Here is a 20,061-nt window from a genome sequence, read left to right as displayed (position 1 = left end):
AAGAATCTTCTGAGAAGTCTTCAAAAGTCTGACTCAGTTCTAAAAAATCTGCATGTTCAAAAACATTCAAATGACTTCAAAACAGAGAAAGCTTCAAAAATAAACTTTTTATGCTTAAATAATAAACAAAACACTCACATTATGTTGAATCTATAATTTTTTAGAATCTAATATATAAAGCACACAAAATACATATCCAAATTTTGTACCACTTTGGACATAAAACATAGGAAGACTTCCCGAAGACTTCATGGGACGTCTTCTAGCATAAAATGCAATAGAAGACTTCCCAAAAAGTCTTCCAAGAGTCTTTTGAGAGTTTTCCGAGAGTATTTCGAGAGTCTTCCAAGAGTCTTCTGAGAAGTCTTCCAAAGTCTGACTCAGATCTGAATAATTTGCACATCGAAAACATTCAAATGGTTTCAAAACAGAGAAAAATTCAAAAATATTGTTTATGTTTAATTATAAACAAAACAGTCACATTAGGTTGAATCTATAACTTTTTAGAATCTAATATATAAAACTCACAAAATACATATCCAAAATTTGTATCACTTTGGGCAAAAGACTTCAGCAGATTTCCTGAAGATTTTGTGGGAATTCTTCTAGCATAAAATGCATTAGAAGACTTGCCTAGAAGTCTTCCAAGAGTTTTCTGAGAATTCTTTCAAAGTCTGTCTCAGATCTGAAAAACCTGCAAATTCAAAAACATTCAAATGTCTTCAAAAAGAGAAAAACTTCAAAAATTTAATTTCATGCTTAAATAAATAAAAAGTCACATTAGACTGAATCTATAACTTTTTAGAATCTAATATATAAAACACACAATAATACATATCCACAATTTATAGATCTACTTTTGAAGGAGTGATGAGAAACATGTAATGAAAAACCTACAAAAACAAGATAAATTAGTGGGAAGATATATAAAAAAATGAGAAATGGATTAAAAGTTTAGTGTTTTGATGTTCAAAGAGATTAGAGAGAGATTAGAGAGTTTTAGAGTGAGAAACATTACATTTTGTTGCAGCCATTTGAGAGGAAGAAAGAGAATGTGTAAATTTTCTTTATATATGACGACAAAAATTCCAATTAGGTTAAACATTTTCGATACAGAAGACTTCTAGACCCTAAAATCAAATACATGAGAAGACTTCTGGAAGACTTCACTTTAGGTGGAAAACCAAAATTCTACTAAAATTTAGGCGATAATATGTCAGAAGACTTCTTGGGAAGTCTTTTGGAAGTCTTCTTGGGAAATATTCTCGAAGTTTTCTTGGGAAGTCTTCTACAAGTCTTCCAAAGTGTAACCTAATCAAATAACTAACTAAACTAGATTTTGATCCACACTTGAAAGTGCGGGTTTGTTTTTTCATCTATTGATTCAATATTGATTGAAAAACTACCTTTATCTTTTGTTTCGAATCTTAAAAAAATATGTTTAAAAAAAAATCAAAGTATGGTATTTATTCGAAGTAGATTTAAAGATTATATGTGTGATTTAATAGTATGTATATATTCTATACCGAAGAACAATGTATTTTCATTATTGAAATGTAGTAACGATATGAGTTGTTGATTTTAAATTGAAAATGAGTTCTATTGTTATATATTTGTATCATAGTTGTCACCATCAATATATACTATTTTTATTTATATTCAATTTAAAAGGTACTACTTTTTTGACCCGTTTTCAAAGCATAAGTATCTTTTTTGTTGACAATTTTGGTAAAATTTGCATGAATTTATAAATTTTCTATTAGAAAAAATAATTTAAGAGTTTTCTGTTATGATGTTTGAATTTTAAGAAGCATTTTCCTATCCGACTCGGAGCCGTGATCAAACAATAGACCTGATACCCTATATATAATCTGGTTCGGATTTAAAAAAATCGTTAATTAAAAATCTGATATAATCCGGGAACCCACTATTAGTATTTATAAAAAAAGATTTGAATCTAACAATTTTTTTTAAGAAAACAAACCCGTGGTCTCAAATAAATTAATTTAATTGATTAAAAATGATATATCACGTGGTCGAATTCCAAATATATGATCCTACTGATTTGCATATACCAGTTCGATTGGCTCTTATGCATGAATCGAAGTGGATATGTAAACTTTATTTAATAAAATAGTGTTTTATCATATTTAAAATCGTAAGGTATGTAATCACTAATTTAATAACGATTCAAAATATGAATCCTAGATAGTTGGCATTATTATTAGGATATTTTTTTGAAAATAATGGTGTCCACAAAAATAGGATAATAAACAATAGGATATATGAGAAAAAATATAAAAATACAACATATTAATAGTTTAGATATATTTAGTTTAATTTGTTGGTTAAAAGGAAAAGGTCAACAACCTTACATAAGTAGATTTTTTATTACTCATTCTTTTTTAATAGTATAGATAGCAAATAACAATCATTAAATTTAAAATAAATTTATAAAGTGTTTAATATACAAAACTAAACACATGTATGTCAAAAAATATTAATTTAAGATTCCAAAATCTAACCTTAAATACAAACAATGCTATAACATATGATACTAAATCCTAAACCAAAGTCTTCTCGGAGTCTTTCAGACCATATAATCAAATAACTACGCAAAAAATACTTCCTTAAACATAAAAGAAACTTAGAAAGTGTTTAAATCAAGTTATTAGATAGTCACCAAACACATATATGTAAAAATAAAAAGATAAGATTTCAAAATCTAACCCTAAAAATATCAACAATACTATAACATATGTTACCAAACCCTAAACCAGAGGCTATCATGACTCAATCTACATTCACTCATCTATGTTAAAAATAATTCAATTTTAGTAAAAATAAATTTCTATCATTTAGAAATGTTTATTAATACATGATTTCAATTTTTTTCTTTTTCAAAATATTTTTTATAAAATTTATTAATTACTTTTCAGATCTAATACATGAGAAGACTTCGATTTAAATCAAGTTATTAGATAATCATTAAACACATATATGTCAAATTCAAAAAGAAAAAAAGAAGAAGATAAGATTTCAAAATCTAACCCTAAAAATACCAACTATACTATAACATATGTTACCAAACCCTAAACCAAAGACTATCATGAGTTAATCTACATTCACTCTTCTATGCTGGAAATAATTCAATTTTAGTAAAACTAAATTTTCATCATTTAGATTTTTTTATTATTACATTATTTCAGTTTTTTTCCCATCAAAATATTTTTTATAAATTTTTTAAATTATTTTAAAGATCTACTGAACGAGAAGACTTACAAGTCTTCTCACGCGGATGGTTATAATGGTAATACTAAATACAAGTTTTTTGTTTGGTCATAAGGAAGTTGTTGTAATTTCACTAGTCTTTTGGATTACTTTTGCATTTGATTGAATTTGAGATACACTTTTGTATTCAAAATCAAGTTTTGAGTCATTTTTTGCAATTTTCCCGAAAATGTTACTCTAAAGGACACATTATGACTTGTCTTTACGCCTAAAGACACATTTTTTAGAGCACTTTGTCTGTACGAAACCTGTTGTTTGAGACAATTATGCCCTTTGTTTTTTATTGGAGAAGCAACGAAAAAGAAACTTAGTTTGTAGTGTGTGGCTTCGTTGACAATAAATGCTACCTTAATTTTGAATGGAGGTGGGTGTGTTGGTTTGTGTGATTTGATTTGGGCCTTTAGATTTCTAAAAAGAAAAGTTGATCTAACGGCTCGGAGTAGAGTTTTTTTATTAAAGAACCAACAAAAAAATTTATTACCTTCTAACTAAAACTATTTTTTTTTCGTATCTTATCATCTTTAATTCATCATTATTTATTTTTTCAATATATAAATATATAAAGTATATGTACCTAAAAATAAAGTATTTTTATTTTAATTTTGATATATATATGTATATATATTTTAATACTTTTTTTTAGCTTGGTATATATATTAACATTGTGGAAAGTTTTCTTGTGGATATATTTTAGTGGACAAGAGATGCATGAATGTGTTCTTATAAACAAGTTTGTGGTGGTGTATTATTATGGACAAGTTCTTACAATTTTAGTTATGTAAATATGACTATTTGCATTTAATGCAACTTTTATTCAAATTTGAGATTGATGAATTAGTTTGTGTGATTTTTTTCTTTCTTATTATGTGTTATTGTGAGTAATTTGTTTTTCTTCAGCCTTTATTTATACTCTCCATGATACATTCATCCATGAAATACCCAAATATATATTCACGAGAAACTCATCCATCCACGATACATTCATCCATGACATATCCACATATATATTCACGAGAAACCCATCCATCCACGATACTTTCATCCATCCAAGATACTTTCATCCAAGACATTGCATACTCTCATACATGGTTTATAAGATCAGAAAGTCAAAGACATTGCATATACTTGAGCTTCCACTTGATTGTACAAAAACTTGAAACACAAACAGTCAATTGCATAACTTCTTTATAAAAATGTTAACACAATTCTATTGACCACAAGTATCTTGTCCATAACTATCTTGTCCACAATTCCCTCTTCCATAACACAATTTTCTTGACCACAATTCTCTTGACCACATGTATCTTGTCCACGAACTCTGGAGAACCACGAAAAACATGGCGGATGAAAGCAAGTATGTTAGGTCTTGAGTAGATATTCAGCCGTCGACAGGAGAACCTATCTGTTGTGAAAAGTCTCTCGGGGAGACATGGTTTTCTCTGTTATCTCCAATGAAACAAAGATTCATCAAGAAACAACGAGTTTTGTTTTAAGGCCGCTAGGACAGACTAGAATTAGGTCGTTGCTTGTGAAACGAGAAACAAACCTTCCATGTCGTAGATTGGAACCGAAGAAAAATGGCCTGATTACGGACACCACAATTTCTAGATCGAGAAATCAGAGACAGAAAGAAAGGAAATTAGGGTTTGCTTTCTAAGAAGTTACTCAATCTAGGGATTTAGGAAGGAAATAGTTTTTTTTGATCAAATGAAAGAAATAGGTAAAGACGTTTTTAATTAAAAAAAAAAAATAACTTTATTGTTTTAAAAATACTAAGAGCATGATTAATGGTCTAAGGTGGTTCTAGTTAGAAGATTTCATCTAGTTAATGGATTAAACTAAAGGAGTTCACGTAGTTGAAGGCTTAGATAAAGAGAATTCACTAAAGGGAAGTGTTCACAAAACCTAAACTGTTTTTTTGGATAATTGGAAATTTGAATTGTGTCTCCAACGATTTCTTTGGTGACAGAAATTAAAAAAATGGTCCGAGAGAATTGACCACAAGCAAAAGCCTTAAACATTTTTTTTCTCGATAGAACAATGCCAATACTTTAGGATTACAATTTCGTTAGACAGTTATTTTCCCTTATGATTTGGCTATATCCGATCCTTCTTCTTCCATTTTCGTTTATTTAACATGAATTAACTTAGTTTGTCCAAAAAAAAAACATTAATTAACCTTAACATCTACACCAAAAAAAAAACATTAATTAACCTTAACATTTACACCAAAAAAAAACATTAATTAACTTTTAAATCTAATACAATTAAATTTTTTTTGTTCCAAATTAACCCTAATATTTACATAATTCATAATTTTGTCCGTATAGTTTTTTGTGTTTTTCTTCCTCAGACTTGAGAAATAAAAACAAACCCAATAATTTTCAGAGGAGAAGAAAAGAAAGAAAAAAAGAGATGCAAAATCGAGCACCGCCATCGTCTTCGCCGCTGCAATCGCCACCGTGTTCGAAGCTTCAATTGACTTGATATGATGCAAGGCTTCCACCATCAGCAGCAGCAACAGCAGCTGATTTCTCTTCTCTCGGCAGCTTTACCAACTAATAACCCCTCTTCCTCGGAACCCGTCGCTCCTCCTCCATCAACCTCTGCTGCTGCTGCTGCTAGTAGCAATGCTTCACCTCCGTTCAAAAACAAGAAACCTAAAAAGACCAAAAAGAAGATTGCTTCAGCTCCTTTGGGGCAAAGAGATAGCAAATCGGAGAGGAACCTCGATTCGGGTCGTCTCGCCGCATTGAAGTCTCTCCACAGAGCTATTACTTACCCTCCCAACTCCATCCTCATCGCTAATTCTGCTTCCTATCTTTGCTCTGGTCTCTGGCAACTTCTCTCTGACAAGTAAATCAATCGCTTCTCTAACCCTATCTTTCTTTCGAGTGTGATTAGATATCCCCCACTCAATTTTAAAGTGTGAGTCTTTTTAATCTCTGCAGGTCTTATGATGTGAGGCACGCTAGTGTTTCTGCATACGGAGCTCTTTGTGCTATTGTCTGCTCTATTCCTATAGAATTCATTGGAAGACAGAACCTTTTGATGCTGGTTGATAGCTTCATTGATTGGGCATTGCCGTTGATTAGGGATGTTAGTGTTCAAGATGGGAGCACTGTTCTTGCACTTGAGAGTGTCAGGGAGTTTCTTTCCGTTGGGGATGTTCATGTGATAGATAGGTATGCTTTGCCCATCCTTGACGCATGCAAGTCTCTTCTTGAAGATGAGAGAACTTCTATACCTTTGTTGAATCAGGCTCTGGGTGTTCTTTTCTTGATCTCTTCCAAGTTTTATATTTTGTTCCATCCTCACTTTCTTGACATTGTTGATATGTTGCTTGGTTGGGCATTATTACAAGACCAACCCGACTCTGATAGGCAGATTGTCCTGGATAGCCTCTTGCAGTTTCAGAAACATTGGGTGGGTAATTTAGACTTCTCGGTTGGATTGTTATCAAAGTTTCTTGGTGACGTGGATGTATTGCTTTGTGATGGTAGTGAAGGAACCCCGGAACAGTTTTACCGGCTGCTTGCTTTGCTTTCTTGTTTCTTAGCGATCTTGCGCTCCACTGCTTCTGGGTTACTAGAGAACAATCTGCTTTATAAGATGGACGAACCTCTGAGCCAAATGATTCCTCGGTTGTTGGGTTTCTTATCTACTATGGGGCATCGGTTTGGATGGGCAAAATGGATTGAAGATCTATGGAAGTGTTTGACTCTTCTGGCTGAAATATTGCGCGAGAAGTTTTCGACATACTATTTTCCTTCTCTTGAAATGTTATTCAAGAGCTTAGAGCAGAATGATAATGTGAATGCTGCTGTTCATGGCAAGATGACAACTTCTCAGATCCATGGGACCTTGAAAACTAATCTTCAGCTACTGTCTCTACAGAAGCAAGGCCTCCTTTCTTCATGTGTGCCGAAGTTGCTCTGCTTCGAATCTCCAATATCTCGGTTGCGATTGCACCAAAATCGTTTAGTTACCGCAGGCTCTTCTGACACATACATATTCTTGCTTCAACATGAGAGTGAAGAAATTATTCAACAGGCGATGGAGTTATTGATGAATGAACTTGAGTTGTTGAAGACTGTACTTGTGGACTCATCGGGAAGCGAAAACAAGACTTTTGATGTTACAGCCTATGAAGCCTTCTCAAAAAACGAACTGTTGGCGATGATTAACTTTGATATGAAGGTCCTTCTTTCCTGTGTTTCTCTTGGAGGGAGAAAAAGTTTGAGTGACGTACCGAAAATTGCTGCCTTGTATCTTAAGAGGTCAGAGAAGTTAATTTCCTTTGTTTTCGAAAAGCTGAATCCTTTTGAGTCATATGTTGATGCGTGTTCGGAGTTGCAAGTCAGCATTATGAGGATGTTAGAGTGTTTAGCTGCAGTTGAGCTCCTTAGCAACTGTTCCGTGCTAATTCAGCCGGGCGGCAAGCTTCTTAAAGAAACGAATCATGGGAAGACACCAGTTAAGCATACATTTTTTACTATGGTAGTTGAACATCTAAGGAAATACAGCTTAACGATGGTTATAGCTCTTCGTTTTTCATCCCCTCTTGATGTAAAGCTAGCGTCGCTTGAATGGATTCAGAAATTCTGTGAGAACCTAATGGCAATATCGAAGAATCTGAATATGGATGCTTACTTCTGTGAAACATTTCCGTATGCTGGTGCAGTTAGAGATATAATAATGGCGGTTTTAGATGCTGCATTTGATACTGAACCGAAAGTGAGGAGTTTGTCTGCAAAGGTTTTAGAGCTGCTTCTAGTGGTGAAGCTGATACACCCAATTTCATTTTACTCCCTTGCTGAGATCCTCCTTGAAAAGCTTGGAGATCCAGATACGAGCATAAAGAATGCATTCATTAAGTTGCTATCTCATTTCTTGCCAGCTACCCAGTATGTTTGTGGCATGCACAGTGAGGTCGAACATATGGCTCTTAGGCCCGAAGTTCTTATGCTAGGAAACGGTTACTTGCATTGGAAGCAAGTCTTTGCACTTAAGCAACCTGACCATCATTTTCAGTCGCAGCAACTTGTCTCTGTCTTGAATTATGTTTCCCAGAGATGGAAAGTTCATTTTTCTTCTTGGATCCAAGGGCTTATTAACGCTTTTCAGGGAACAAAGGATACGGATGATGGGCATCATGATGAAAACCTTATCAAGAATGGGTGGTTGGCGATAAAAGCTGAGAAAGGCTCGATTGAGAGAATCTGCTTGGCGAATAACCTGGCAGGCGCTTGGTGGGCTGTGCATGAAGCTGCTAGGTTTTGTGTTAGCACACGTCTCCGTACTAACTTTGGTGGCCCTACTCAAACTTTTGCAGTCCTAGAGCGAATGCTTTTGGACATCACAACTGTGCTGCAGGTTGATAGCGAGCAAAATGTTGTTGGCTCTTCTGGTGCCCATCTCTTACCAATGAGGTTACTGTTGGATTTTGTAGAGGCGTTGAAAAAAAACGTTTACAATGCGTATGAGGGGACTGCTGTTTTATCCTCAGCGCCTCAACAAAGTGTCCTGTTTTTCCGAGCCAACCGGAAAGTTTGCGAAGAATGGTTTTCTCGTATATCCGAACCAATGATGAATGCTGGTATATCACTCCAGTCTCACAATGCCACGGTTGAGTATTGCACATTGCGACTTGAGGAGCTTAAAAGTCGTGCAACACTAGTGAAGAAAGAAAACTTTAAATTACAGGCTCAGATAACTTCGGACATCTCAGGAATTTTGCGGAAAATGTCATTGGCTTTGAGTCAGAATCATGATACACATGCTCTGCTTGGCGTTAACAAATGGGTATCAATGAATTTAGCTCCTTTGGTCGCAGAAGAAAGTGACAATCAGAAGCGCAGTGATGAACTGACGTTGTTTCCATGGATCACAGGGTTGATTTATCAGTCAGATGGACGATATGAGAAAGCGGCTGCATATTTTGCTCACCTACTAGAGGAAGAGGACTGTCTCAGCTCTATGGGTTCTGATGACATTCATTTTGTAATTGAAAGGATAATTGAGAGTTATGCTGCTTTATCTGATTGGAAATCTCTAGATTCCTGGCTTTCAGAGTTGCAGGCTCTTCGTGCAAGGCATGCGGGAAAAAGCTTTTCAGGTTCTTTGACTGCTGCTGGAAATGAAATGAATGCAATACGGGCCTTGGCACGCTTCGATGAAGGCGATATTCAGGGGGCATGGGCGTGTCTTGATTTAACGCCTAAAACTAGTGCTGAGCCGTCACTTAACCCAAAGCTGGCCTTGCAAAGAAGTGAACAGATGCTTCTGCAGGCAATGCTTTTCCAAGCTGAGGGAAATATTCAAAAGGTTTCACATACTTTACAGAAGTCCCGATCAATGCTAGATGAAACCTCACTGGCTCTTTCATTTGATGGATTATCTGAGACAGCGCCATATGCTACACAGTTGCATTGCCTCTATGCTTTTGAAGAGAGTCATCAGATGAGAGAGAGTGAACCTAAGCAGAAACACAATAATTTGATGTTAAGCTCCTGCGTCTGGTCAATGCAGTCTATGATCAATAGAATTCATCGTGATTGCAGCCCTTGGTTAAAAGTTTTACGGACTTATAGTACAATATCGCCGACAGCCTGGGTTACTCTAAAGCTTTGCATGGACTTGTTTGGATTTGCTCGCAAACAAGGAAATCTCTTGCTTGCAAATCATCTTAAAGTCTATTTGAATGATCATGTATCCAGTTGTGATGAGGTTAAGGTGCGGGACTTTCTTATATCAAATTTGCAGTACCAGGGTGCCTTGCTGATGTATGAGGAAAACAAAATTCAAGATGCTGTTGTGGATCTTTGGTCGTTTGTACAGCCAGAGGTAACTGCGTTACATCCAGTATGTTTGGATAATGGTGTGGCCTTCTTAAAGGCAAAAGCATGCCTAAAACTTGCAACTTGGCTCAAAGGGGATGCTAGTTCTCTGGATTTGGAAAAGGTCGTCCTTAAGATATCAGCAGATTTTAACAGAACTGAGATTCCTTCATCTGTAAGTAGCGAGCCTTTGGTATACGAGAGCTCACAACCAAGCATAAAGGCTATCAGTGAGGAGATGATTGGCACGGTTACAAAAGTGTCCACCCAACTTTGTTCTGCGATGGGAAAATCATGGATTTCATATGCTTCTTGGTGTTTTCGTCAGGCAACAGAGTCTTTTAGCAAATCTAATGAGTCCACCATCCACGCATCCTTCTCTTCAAGAATTCTTGCTCAAGAGCTCCAACCTGGAACGTTGACTGAAGATGAGACTCAATCGGTGGAGTCTATTGTTATGCAGTTTCTTCAGAACGATGAGTCCAAGGATCTCACAAACATTGGGCAAGATGGAAACCATCATACAACTACTGCAGACCATTCCGAAGCAAGGATGAAAGCATTGCAGAAGCAAGTCATTGAAACGTTAGAAAACGCCGCTGCAGCTCCTGGTGGAGAAGGTTGTAATTGGGATAGTCTCTCTGTTCATCTAGCTTCCCAGTTAACTGATACACTGCTCTGCGCAAAGGAAAATGGGGAAGATACTGATATAGCACCTATTGTTAAAAGGCTGATTGAAGTTTGGTGGTCGCTGAGAAAAAGACGGGTATCCCTCTTTGGGCATTCAGCACTTGGTTTCACACAGTACCTTCGTTATTCATCAAAAAATCTACGCACTAGTGAGTTTACAGGCGTAGACTATGATCCACTGAACAAAAAAGCTGGTAGCCATACATTAAGATCAACACTGTATATTTTGCACATCCTTCTGAACTACGGAGTGGAGTTAAAAGATACGCTGAGACATGCTCTTTCGATGGTTCCCTTGGAGCCTTGGCAGGTGAGAATCGCTCTCTCTTATTTCTATGTCTCTGAGATAAAAGCAAATTTCTAATCTCTCCGGTAACAATATTCACAGGAAGTAACACCTCAGCTTTTTGCTCGGTTGAGCTCTCATCCCGAGGAGGTGGTGCGAAAAGAAATAGAAGGCTTACTGATAATGCTGGCGAAGTTGTGCCCTTGGTCCATAGTGTATCCAACACTTGTCGACGTGAATGCTTGTGACGAGAAGCCATCTGAAGAGCTGTTGCACGTAAAGGCCTGTCTGGTATTATTTATACCTTAAACTTCAATCTGATTGTAAATTGGTCTTACTTTTTTGTCTGAACGCTGCATATATTGCAAACTAAAGCGACCATATATGCATCAAATTTCATGATCACCCACATATCAAACCTGGTGAATGTCTTCCCCTAAAAAGGAATCTCAACCTCCCAAATCTTTAGCTCTTTGCTGATGTCATGGAATTTTTTTAATAGCTACATGTTTGCTTGTATTTTCGCTAAGCTGACTATCATAAACTCTGTCTAACTTTTCGTTCTTTCTGAGACTTGTTTCGTAGGGCTGCACCAACTGATATGTGCTTTGTGATGTTCCTATGCAGGCTGAACTATATCCAAGATTAATCCAAGATGTGCAGCTTATGCTTAATGAGCTTGGGAATGTGACTGTCCTTTGGGAGGAACTGTGGCTCAGCACACTGCAAGATCTCCATATGGGTAACCTTAAATTTCTAGCTTATGATTCTTAATTAGAGCAATGGAAGTTAACTCACTGTTGATTACTGTACATTTCTTTATCAGTTGATATGGACCCCTAGCTCGTATTTAAGTGACCTTCGATATTCAACCAAATAGTTGACTTCTTCACGTGCAACATATGCCAATCATATCTAGAATAGGCCGAATATACTTGATCATAACTGGAGTACCAGCTTATCAACTTACTGTAAGTCGGTTAGAGTTTCAGGGTTGCAATAGGGACGCAACATAATGTGTAGAATTTTTGGTGAACATAAATATATAGAGTTCTGAAGGTGTTATATTTCTAGAGAGTTTCTCTTGGATTATTTGAACGTCCGATGTTGTTTTTCATTCAGTTTCCGATGTTGTTTCGAAATCACTTTTTTCGGACAGCGAGGTAAGTAAATTTAACTTTCACTTCTTTTTCCAGATGTAATCAGGCGGATAAACCTGCTGAAAGAAGAGGCTGCTCGTGTTTCAGAAAATGTTACTCTAAGCCAGAGTGAGAAGAATGATATAAATGCTGCAAGATATTCTGCAATGATGGCCCCTATTGTTGTTGCACTGGAACGTCGCTTGGCTTCAACCTCTAGGAAGCCTGTAACACCTCATGAGGTTTGGTTCTATGAGGAGTACATAGAACGTCTAAATTCAGCAATATTGACATTTAAAACTCCTCCCTCGCCTGCTACTCTGGGGGAAGTCTGGCGTCCTTTTGATAGTATTGCCACGTCTCTGGCTTCTCATCAAAAGAAGTCATCAATATCTCTAAAGGAAGTTGCTCCTAGTTTGTCTTTGTTATCATCCTGTAACATTCCAATGCCTGGCCTGGAGAAGCAGCCCACCTTGTCTGAATCTGACACTTCACTCCAGGGAATAGTCACTGTTTCTTCTCTTTCAGATCATGTGACGATCCTTCCAACCAAGACACGACCTAAAAAGCTTATTATGATTGGCTCAGATGGAAAGAAATATATTTATCTCTTAAAAGGCAGGGAAGACTTGCGCCTTGACGCTAGAATTATGCAATTGCTTCAGGCAATTAACACTTTCTTCTGCTCCTCTCGAGCTACGGATGGTGGTACTATTGGCATTCGCTATTATTCTGTCACTCCTATTAGTGGTAGAGCTGGTCTAATCCAGTGGGTAGACAATGTTATAAGCATATATAGCATTTTCAGGTCTTGGCAGACACGTGCCAAGCTTTCTCAAATGCCGCCATCAGCTCCTGGTAGTGCAAAAAGTCCAGATCTACCACCTGTTCCTCGACCAAGTGATATGTTTTATGGGAAAATGATTCCGGCCCTAAAGGATAAAGGTATAAGAAGAGTGATTTCACGAAGAGACTGGCCTCATGATGTTAAGCGTCAAGTACAATTGGATCTTATGAAGGAGGTGCCAAAACAGCTACTGCACCGGGAACTTTGGTGTGCTAGTGAAGGGTTCAAAGCCTTCGCAACGAAGTTTAAAAGGTACTTAGCAAATATAATTTTTAACACTCAACTGCTTTAATACCCCTAGGAAGCCCTAGCGAACAAAACAGCATGCCCTAACAAAAAAGTTTCTCTTCATTTAAAAGATTACGAAGTGATCACTATTTTCTATAAGGCGTTATCGGTTTGAGAAACGTTGGGAGATTGTTAATTGGGTTTGGGAACGTTATCCGATTGCCTTAGAAGTGGCTATATAGATCAGACCTGCTGTCTTAGTCCCATGATTTCATATGCTGCTGTGATATTAGACATCATCACACATTTACTTCGGTTATTTTGTTAGCTTGAAAATAAAGTTGAGAAATTCCTGATTTACAGGTACTCTGGTAGTGTCGCAGCTATGAGTATAGTTGGTCACATGCTCGGCCTTGGGGACAGACATTTAGATAACATCCTCATGGACTTTTGTAGCGGGGATGTGGTACATATAGATTACAATGTCTGTTTTGATAAAGGGCAACGGCTTGAAGTTCCTGAGATAGTACCATTTCGGTTAACCCAGACAATGGAAGCTGCGTTAGGGTTGACAGGTGTTGAAGGCACATTTAGAGCAAATTGTGAAGCTGTTCTTGGTGTTCTGAGGCAAAACAAGGATACACTCTTGATGTTGATGGAGGTTTTTGTTTGGGACCCACTTGTTGAGTGGACCCGAGGAAATTCCCATGATGATGCTGCCATTGGTGGTGAGGAAAGAAAAGATATGGAGGTTGCCGTTAGTTTGAGTTTGTTTTCATCAAGAGTGCAAGAAATTCGTGTTCGGTTGCAGGTAAGCATTCATTGCACCAAAGTAGACATAATACATCATAATTGTTCCGTTCTCGTTTATGTTCATTTGTCACTTATTTTACACTACGTGCCTTCTCCTTGAAATTTAAAATTCTGTAGAATTAGGATTACGTGCCACTTACTATGACATAGTTAGCTTGATTTATTTGCATACTCTTAACTTTACTGGTTTTACGTTGTTCCTTTCAGGAGCATCATGATCTTTTACTGGCTGCGTTGCCAGCTGTTGAATTGTCTCTGGAGGTAAAGGTGGTTTCTTTCAGTGTCTATGAATTGATATTGGTCCCGTTTGCTAACTTAATGATGGTGAAATTTTGTGTTCCAGCGGTTTTCCAAGGTGCTGAATCAATATGAGATCGCATCATCTGTTTTTCTTCAAGCTGATCAAGAAAGGTCAAAACTCAGTCTTCGCGAGACGTCGGCAAAGACTACAGTTGCAGAAGCAGCTTGCAATTTAGAAAACATCCGTGCTTCTGTTGAGATTCAAGCTCAAGAATTTTCTCGAGCAAAAGCCTTGGTCTCTGAAAAAGCTCAAGAGACAGCTGTTTGGATGGAGCAGCGTGGAAAGATCCTTGGTGCCTTACGAAGAGATATGATTCCTGAAATTACTGCCCCCACAGTGTTGACGGACATATTGGGTTCTTTGTCCTTGACATCTGCTGTTCTTGTTGCTGGAGTTCGACTGACTGTAGTTCCGGAGCCAACACAAGCACAATGCAACAATATTGACAAAGAAATTTCTCTTCTAGTCAACGATCTCAGTGACGGCCTCTCCTCTGCTTTGGCTGCACTCCAAACATATTCTTTGGCTTTGCAAAGAATTTTACCTCTGAACTACCATACAACAAGTCAGGTATATGATTGGGCGCAAGTATTGCAGTTAGCTGCGCGTGCTCTGTCTACGGATATCTTGTCCCTTGCCAAAAGACAGGCTGGTGAACAATATGCAAAAGTACACGGGGATGACTCTCAATCTGTCAGGAACTGCTACGATGATCTGTGGCGTAAAGTTGAAAAGTATGCAGATGATGTAAAGAAGTTGGAGGAAGAGTATGCAGAACTGGAAGCCTCAAGTGGAACGGGACCTGAATCGAAGGCCAAGAATCGTCTTTTCTATGGTTTGATTAATTATATGCAGTCTCCAGGATTTGTGGAAAGCACCAATGCTGGTTTATCTGATAAATATGACGCAGCCAAAAGAGTCAATCTTCAGGACTCTGGAAAAAGAACGTTTAAAGATTCTGGAGAAAGAACGTTGAAGGCATTGGATTTGTTACACACATCCATCAGTTCACTCTATGATCGGTCAAAGGAAAAAGTACACTATATTTTGAATGCTTCGACGGAAAGAAATGATTTAAACGAAAGCTTTGTATCCGAATCTAGGAGTCTGAGCACTAATTTAGAGGCGCAGATAGAGATGTGCATGATAGTAGTGGACTTTCTTAACGAGGTAAAACATTATGCTGGTCAGGAGATTTCTAATGTGGGAGAAAGTTTGACAGAAGAGAACTGGGCTTTGATCTTCCACAGAACCTTGCTTTCATCGAAGACTTTAATTGCACAAATGACAGACGTTGTTGTACCTGATGTTCTTAAAACGTACTTGTTAAGTAATTCAGATCTCATGGATGCCTTTGGATTGATCTCTCAGGTCCGTGGATCCATAGATACTGCACTGGAGCAACTCGTAGAGATAAAGGTGGAAAGAGATTCCTTGGTTGAACTTGAGCAAGACTACTTGAAAAAGATTGGCCATATCACTGAGGGGCAGCTAGCTCTTGAAAAAGCAGCTTTGAAAAGCAGGGAACATCTATCCTGGGAAGAGGTTGAGGAATTTGCTTCTCAAGGAGAGGCTTGCCGGACACAGCTTGACCAACTTAAACAATCATGGGGCCAGAGACTATCAGTGCTCGTAAAGAAAGAAGAGCAGGTTAAAAATGCTCTTGTCTCAGCTGAGAAACAGTTTCGGCTGCTCACTAATGCAGATGAATGCAAGAAGCTTAATAATCTCAGAATTTCAGGGATATTGGTTGAATTGGTTAAGCCTTTCAGTGAATTGGAACAGCTAGACAAAAAATTATCCTCCTTAAGCAGCTCAGCTGTTTCTATGTCAGATTTGCTCCCTGCTCTAGGGAATCTCCTCAGCTGTGAGCAGTCACTAACTGAGAGCATATGGCGTTTCAGACATGTACTTAATGATCATTCCTTCTTCATCTGGAAAGTAGGCATCATATATTCATTCCTTGATTCATGCATACATGATGCTACCCTGTCAGTGGATCAGACATTAGGATTTGAGCAGCTAATTCTCTTTATAAAGAAGAAGTTTGAGTTCCAACTTCAAGAACGAGTAGATTGCTACCTAGCAGGAAGCGTTGCTCCTGCGTTTTTATCTCAGATGGATAAAGAAAACGAGCGTTTGAAACACTTCTCAGAGGAAAGAAGTACTAGAGGGGATCAAGTGAAGCCAGAATATAGTCATCTGAAACAAGTCCATACAATGCTCGAGGAATATTGCAATACTCATGACACTACTATCGCTGCAAAATCAGCAGCGTCTCGTATGAAAAAACAAGTTAAGGACATAACTGATGCTCTTCGTCGGACAAGCCTTGATATTGTTCAAATGGAATGGATGAACGACACTACATTGACCCCTTCACAGAACATTAGGACTTCATTGCAACAAGTACTTGTCAGTGATGATAAATTTTATTCTAGTTTCTTAGACCTCAACAGAGCTAAGTTGCTGGAAACTATACGTTCCGCTATTCCCCAAATAACTAGGTCGATAGAAAGACTACAATCTTGCGAGAAAAACTCAATAGCAGCTGAAGGACAACTAGAGAGAGCGATTGGGTGGGCTTGCGGTGGATCTAGTTCTGTTGCAGCTGGAAATTCTTCGGCCAAGATGTCTGGTATTCCTACTGAGTTTCATGACCATTTGTCAAGACGCAGGCAGTTGCTTTGGGATGCTAGAGAGAGAGCATCAAACATTGCCAAAATCTGCATGTCTCTTCTGGAGTTTGAAGCATCCAGAGATGGAATTTTCAGAAATCCGTGTGAGGCTCTTGAGGGTGATCCGAGAATCAGGGGGGACTCCAGGGCATGGCAGAAAACTTATATCAACTTAGTTGGGCGACTGGAGGTTACTTTTCAATCCTTCACACGTAAGTGATTGAATCGTTTTGATAGGAAAAAAAAATTGCCCGTACATATTGCAGATGTAACATTGTTTCTAAATTACTATTTTAGATGTTGAACAAGAATGGAAACTTGCACAAAGCACCTTGGAAGCTGCTTCGACTGGTCTATATTCTGCCACAAATGAGCTTTCTATTGCTTCTGTGAAAGCTAAGTCTGCGTCAGGTTAGATTCTTTTATCCTCTTAGCCTAGAATTCCCACTTTCTAGAAATTGCATTTCGTTTACTACAATCTCATGCTCTAGTCGTTGTTTCGTTGATTAGGCAATGTTGCTGCATATAACAAATATGATTCCATATCTGTATATTTAATGTTACAGGTGATCTGCAAAGTACTATTATGTCAGTGAGGGATTGCACACATGAAGTTAGTGTTGCATTAGCTTCTTTTCTCCGGGCATCAAGAGGCCACACTGCTTTGACCACTGAAACTGGTGCACTGCTCAAAGAGGTATTTTTATTAGCGTTAGCTTTTCTGACTTCCTAATTTATCATACTGAAGTGTTGCTAGGATATTTTATAGTTTTTACTTGAAAATTCGAATCTTAACTCTACTTGTCGGAGATTAGAACCATCTGTCCAAGCTCTTACTTATGACGTGAACTTTTACATTCTATCTCTGGAAAACTCAGATACGACTGATTATATATAGTCTGCAATTCTTTTGGTTTTGAGCTAAATGTGGTATCAGATCTTTAATGTGAGCCTCTAGGACTAGAGGATTTAGTGACAACGATTTTGTATTCGCTGATATACATGCTAGGTATATGATATATTGTGTGATAAATTGTAGGTTCTCGCAACAACAGGGGATCTGCATGATGTTCATAGTTTGGGAAAGGAGGCAGCCACTTTACACCGTTCTCTCGTGGATGATCTTTCAAAGGTGGTTTACATCTTGCTTATGGTTTTAGACATGTTTTGTTATTTTGATTTTTCTTGTTATTCAAAAAACGTAATGCCTTATAATTCTTAAATAAATAAACAGGCAACTGCAATCCTTGTTCCGCTAGACTCAACTTTGTCAAAGGATAATGCTCTTATTGCTGAAGTACTGGCCAGGGAAAGCGAGACAGACATTGAAGTTTCGTCCATTCATGGACAAGCTATATATCAATCTTATGGTGAAAAAATTGGAGAGATCTATCAGAACCTTAGACCTTTGGTACCATCTGTTACATCTTCGGTGAAGTGTCTATATCCAATGTTAACTAGGCTCGCACAAATTGCAAGTGAACAGTCTGAGGTTCAAAGTGATGTTATTGCTTCTCCTCCAACACGGACACATACTCGAACCACAAGAGGTTAGTCTATCAATCCAAAAGTGCTTACAATTAATTATGTGCCGAAATTCCCCCCCAAGAAAATTGAGAACCTAAGGCGGCTTCTTGCAATGATAAATACAGGTAAAAATGCTTATGCACTGTCAGTTCTCAAGTCCATGGAGATTAAGATAGATGGTCGAAATATTATTGCTGATAACAAGTACGTTTCAAGTATCCAACTTGCCAATAAACTATTTATTATTAAGACTGTAAATAAAACTCACATCAGCAAGTGTTGTTAACGATTTGTATAGGGAGGTTAGTGTTCCAGAGCAAGTGGATTATTTAATCAAGCAAGCCACAAGTGTTGATAACCTCTGCAACATGTATGAAGGTTGGACTCCGTGGATTTAGACAAGTGTTTTGAATCAGACAGAAGTTTGACCGACATGTCACGTCAAGTCTCGGAGAGATGCCACATCATGTTATTGCTGACGCATTTAGTATCTCATGATGTTGCACTCAACCGGTCATTGGTATTAGAAAGCGGATCTATCTTTGTGATTGGAACAGGCATGTCTACAAACGGGTGTTAAGCTTGAACGTTGTGGCTGCGTTATCGAGGTAAGCTATTTGAAAACTCAAGAGACAGATCCATTCCATTTTGTAACTTACTTCAGTTCCATTTTGGGGTGTGAATTTCTCACTCATCTTCATCTGTTGCTACCACTTTCAGCGCACTAAATGCGGCGTAAAGGTCTTGGAATCATCAGCAGAACAGTGTGAAAGACATCTCATAGGAGACTGCGTGTTAAACTTTTGGAGCTTGTTTGAACAGAGCTCAGATGTACTGTTGCTCCTAACCTTCCAGATGCAGCAGCACGATGTTAAACTCCAATCTCCTCTGGTGTGTGTACACTATTCAAATAAGTTTGTGTATGTTTTCACAATCCATATGAGAAAATAACGTATCAACACTCTCAATGATGGTTAGACCAGAAACTATTATTTTGCATTTTCTGTTTCAAAACTACTTTTGAATGAAACAAACGCTTAACTTGAACAACTAAAACACGGAAGGAATCGCTAAAAAATCAAATGGATAATATCAGTCCAACTCGGATCATTCAAAGATGAATTCAGGAAAATAGTGCCAAGTGGGGTTTGAAAATAATTAACAATTGAATAAGATAAGAAGAAGTGTGGAATCGACACAGACTATGACATGTCACGACTCTCTTATTTAATGTTGAGAAAGAAAAAAGTAGTAAAAATCCGACCTGCCGGAGCGAACCAGCGACCTAAAGATTTGCTGTCAAAGACTACAGTCTTCCGCTCTACCAACTGAGCCAAGGTCGGTTATAGATACTTCTAAGCACATAACTAATTTGTATTAAATCCTTAAATTCAAGAAGACGCAACGGGCAAGATTTTTTTT

At 37.5% G+C, this 20,061-nt stretch overlaps 1 protein-coding gene across 1 annotated transcript; it reads left to right on the top strand.

Annotated features, from left to right (window-relative positions):
• The first annotated feature begins 5,648 nt into the window (after positions 1-5,648).
• Positions 5,649-19,653, top strand: LOC106445619 (serine/threonine-protein kinase SMG1). The gene is made up of 15 exons (XM_048763869.1): positions 5,649-6,147; positions 6,243-11,130; positions 11,209-11,397; positions 11,734-11,848; positions 12,303-13,344; positions 13,684-14,131; positions 14,341-14,394; positions 14,477-17,324; positions 17,410-17,523; positions 17,679-17,809; positions 18,152-18,244; positions 18,347-18,662; positions 18,765-18,843; positions 18,938-19,247; positions 19,360-19,653. Exons 1-14 carry the CDS (start codon positions 5,780-5,782, stop codon positions 19,035-19,037), a joined length of 10,785 nt encoding a protein of 3,594 aa, XP_048619826.1. The 5' UTR covers positions 5,649-5,779; the 3' UTR covers positions 19,038-19,247; positions 19,360-19,653.
• Positions 19,654-20,061: the final 408 nt, after the last annotated feature.

The sequence above is a fragment of the Brassica napus genome, chromosome C7 (genome assembly GCF_020379485.1).
Source record: "Brassica napus cultivar Da-Ae chromosome C7, Da-Ae, whole genome shotgun sequence".
In the NCBI taxonomy this organism is placed as follows: Eukaryota; Viridiplantae; Streptophyta; class Magnoliopsida; order Brassicales; family Brassicaceae; genus Brassica; species Brassica napus.
Note: the sequence above shows the minus strand (reverse complement) of the source record. Positions and strands in the feature narration are given on the sequence as shown.

Excerpts from the sequence above, each read along its gene's own strand:
- LOC106445619 (XM_048763869.1), top strand. The coding sequence starts at position 5,780 with ATGATGCAAGGCTTCCACCATCAGCAGCAGCAACAGCAGCTGATTTCT. Across the intron at positions 13,345-13,683 it reads TTCGCAACGAAGTTTAAAAG|GTACTCTGGTAGTGTCGCAG; the intron begins GTACTTAGCAAA and ends CCTGATTTACAG. Across the intron at positions 17,810-18,151 it reads CTGGTGCACTGCTCAAAGAG|GTTCTCGCAACAACAGGGGA; the intron begins GTATTTTTATTA and ends GATAAATTGTAG.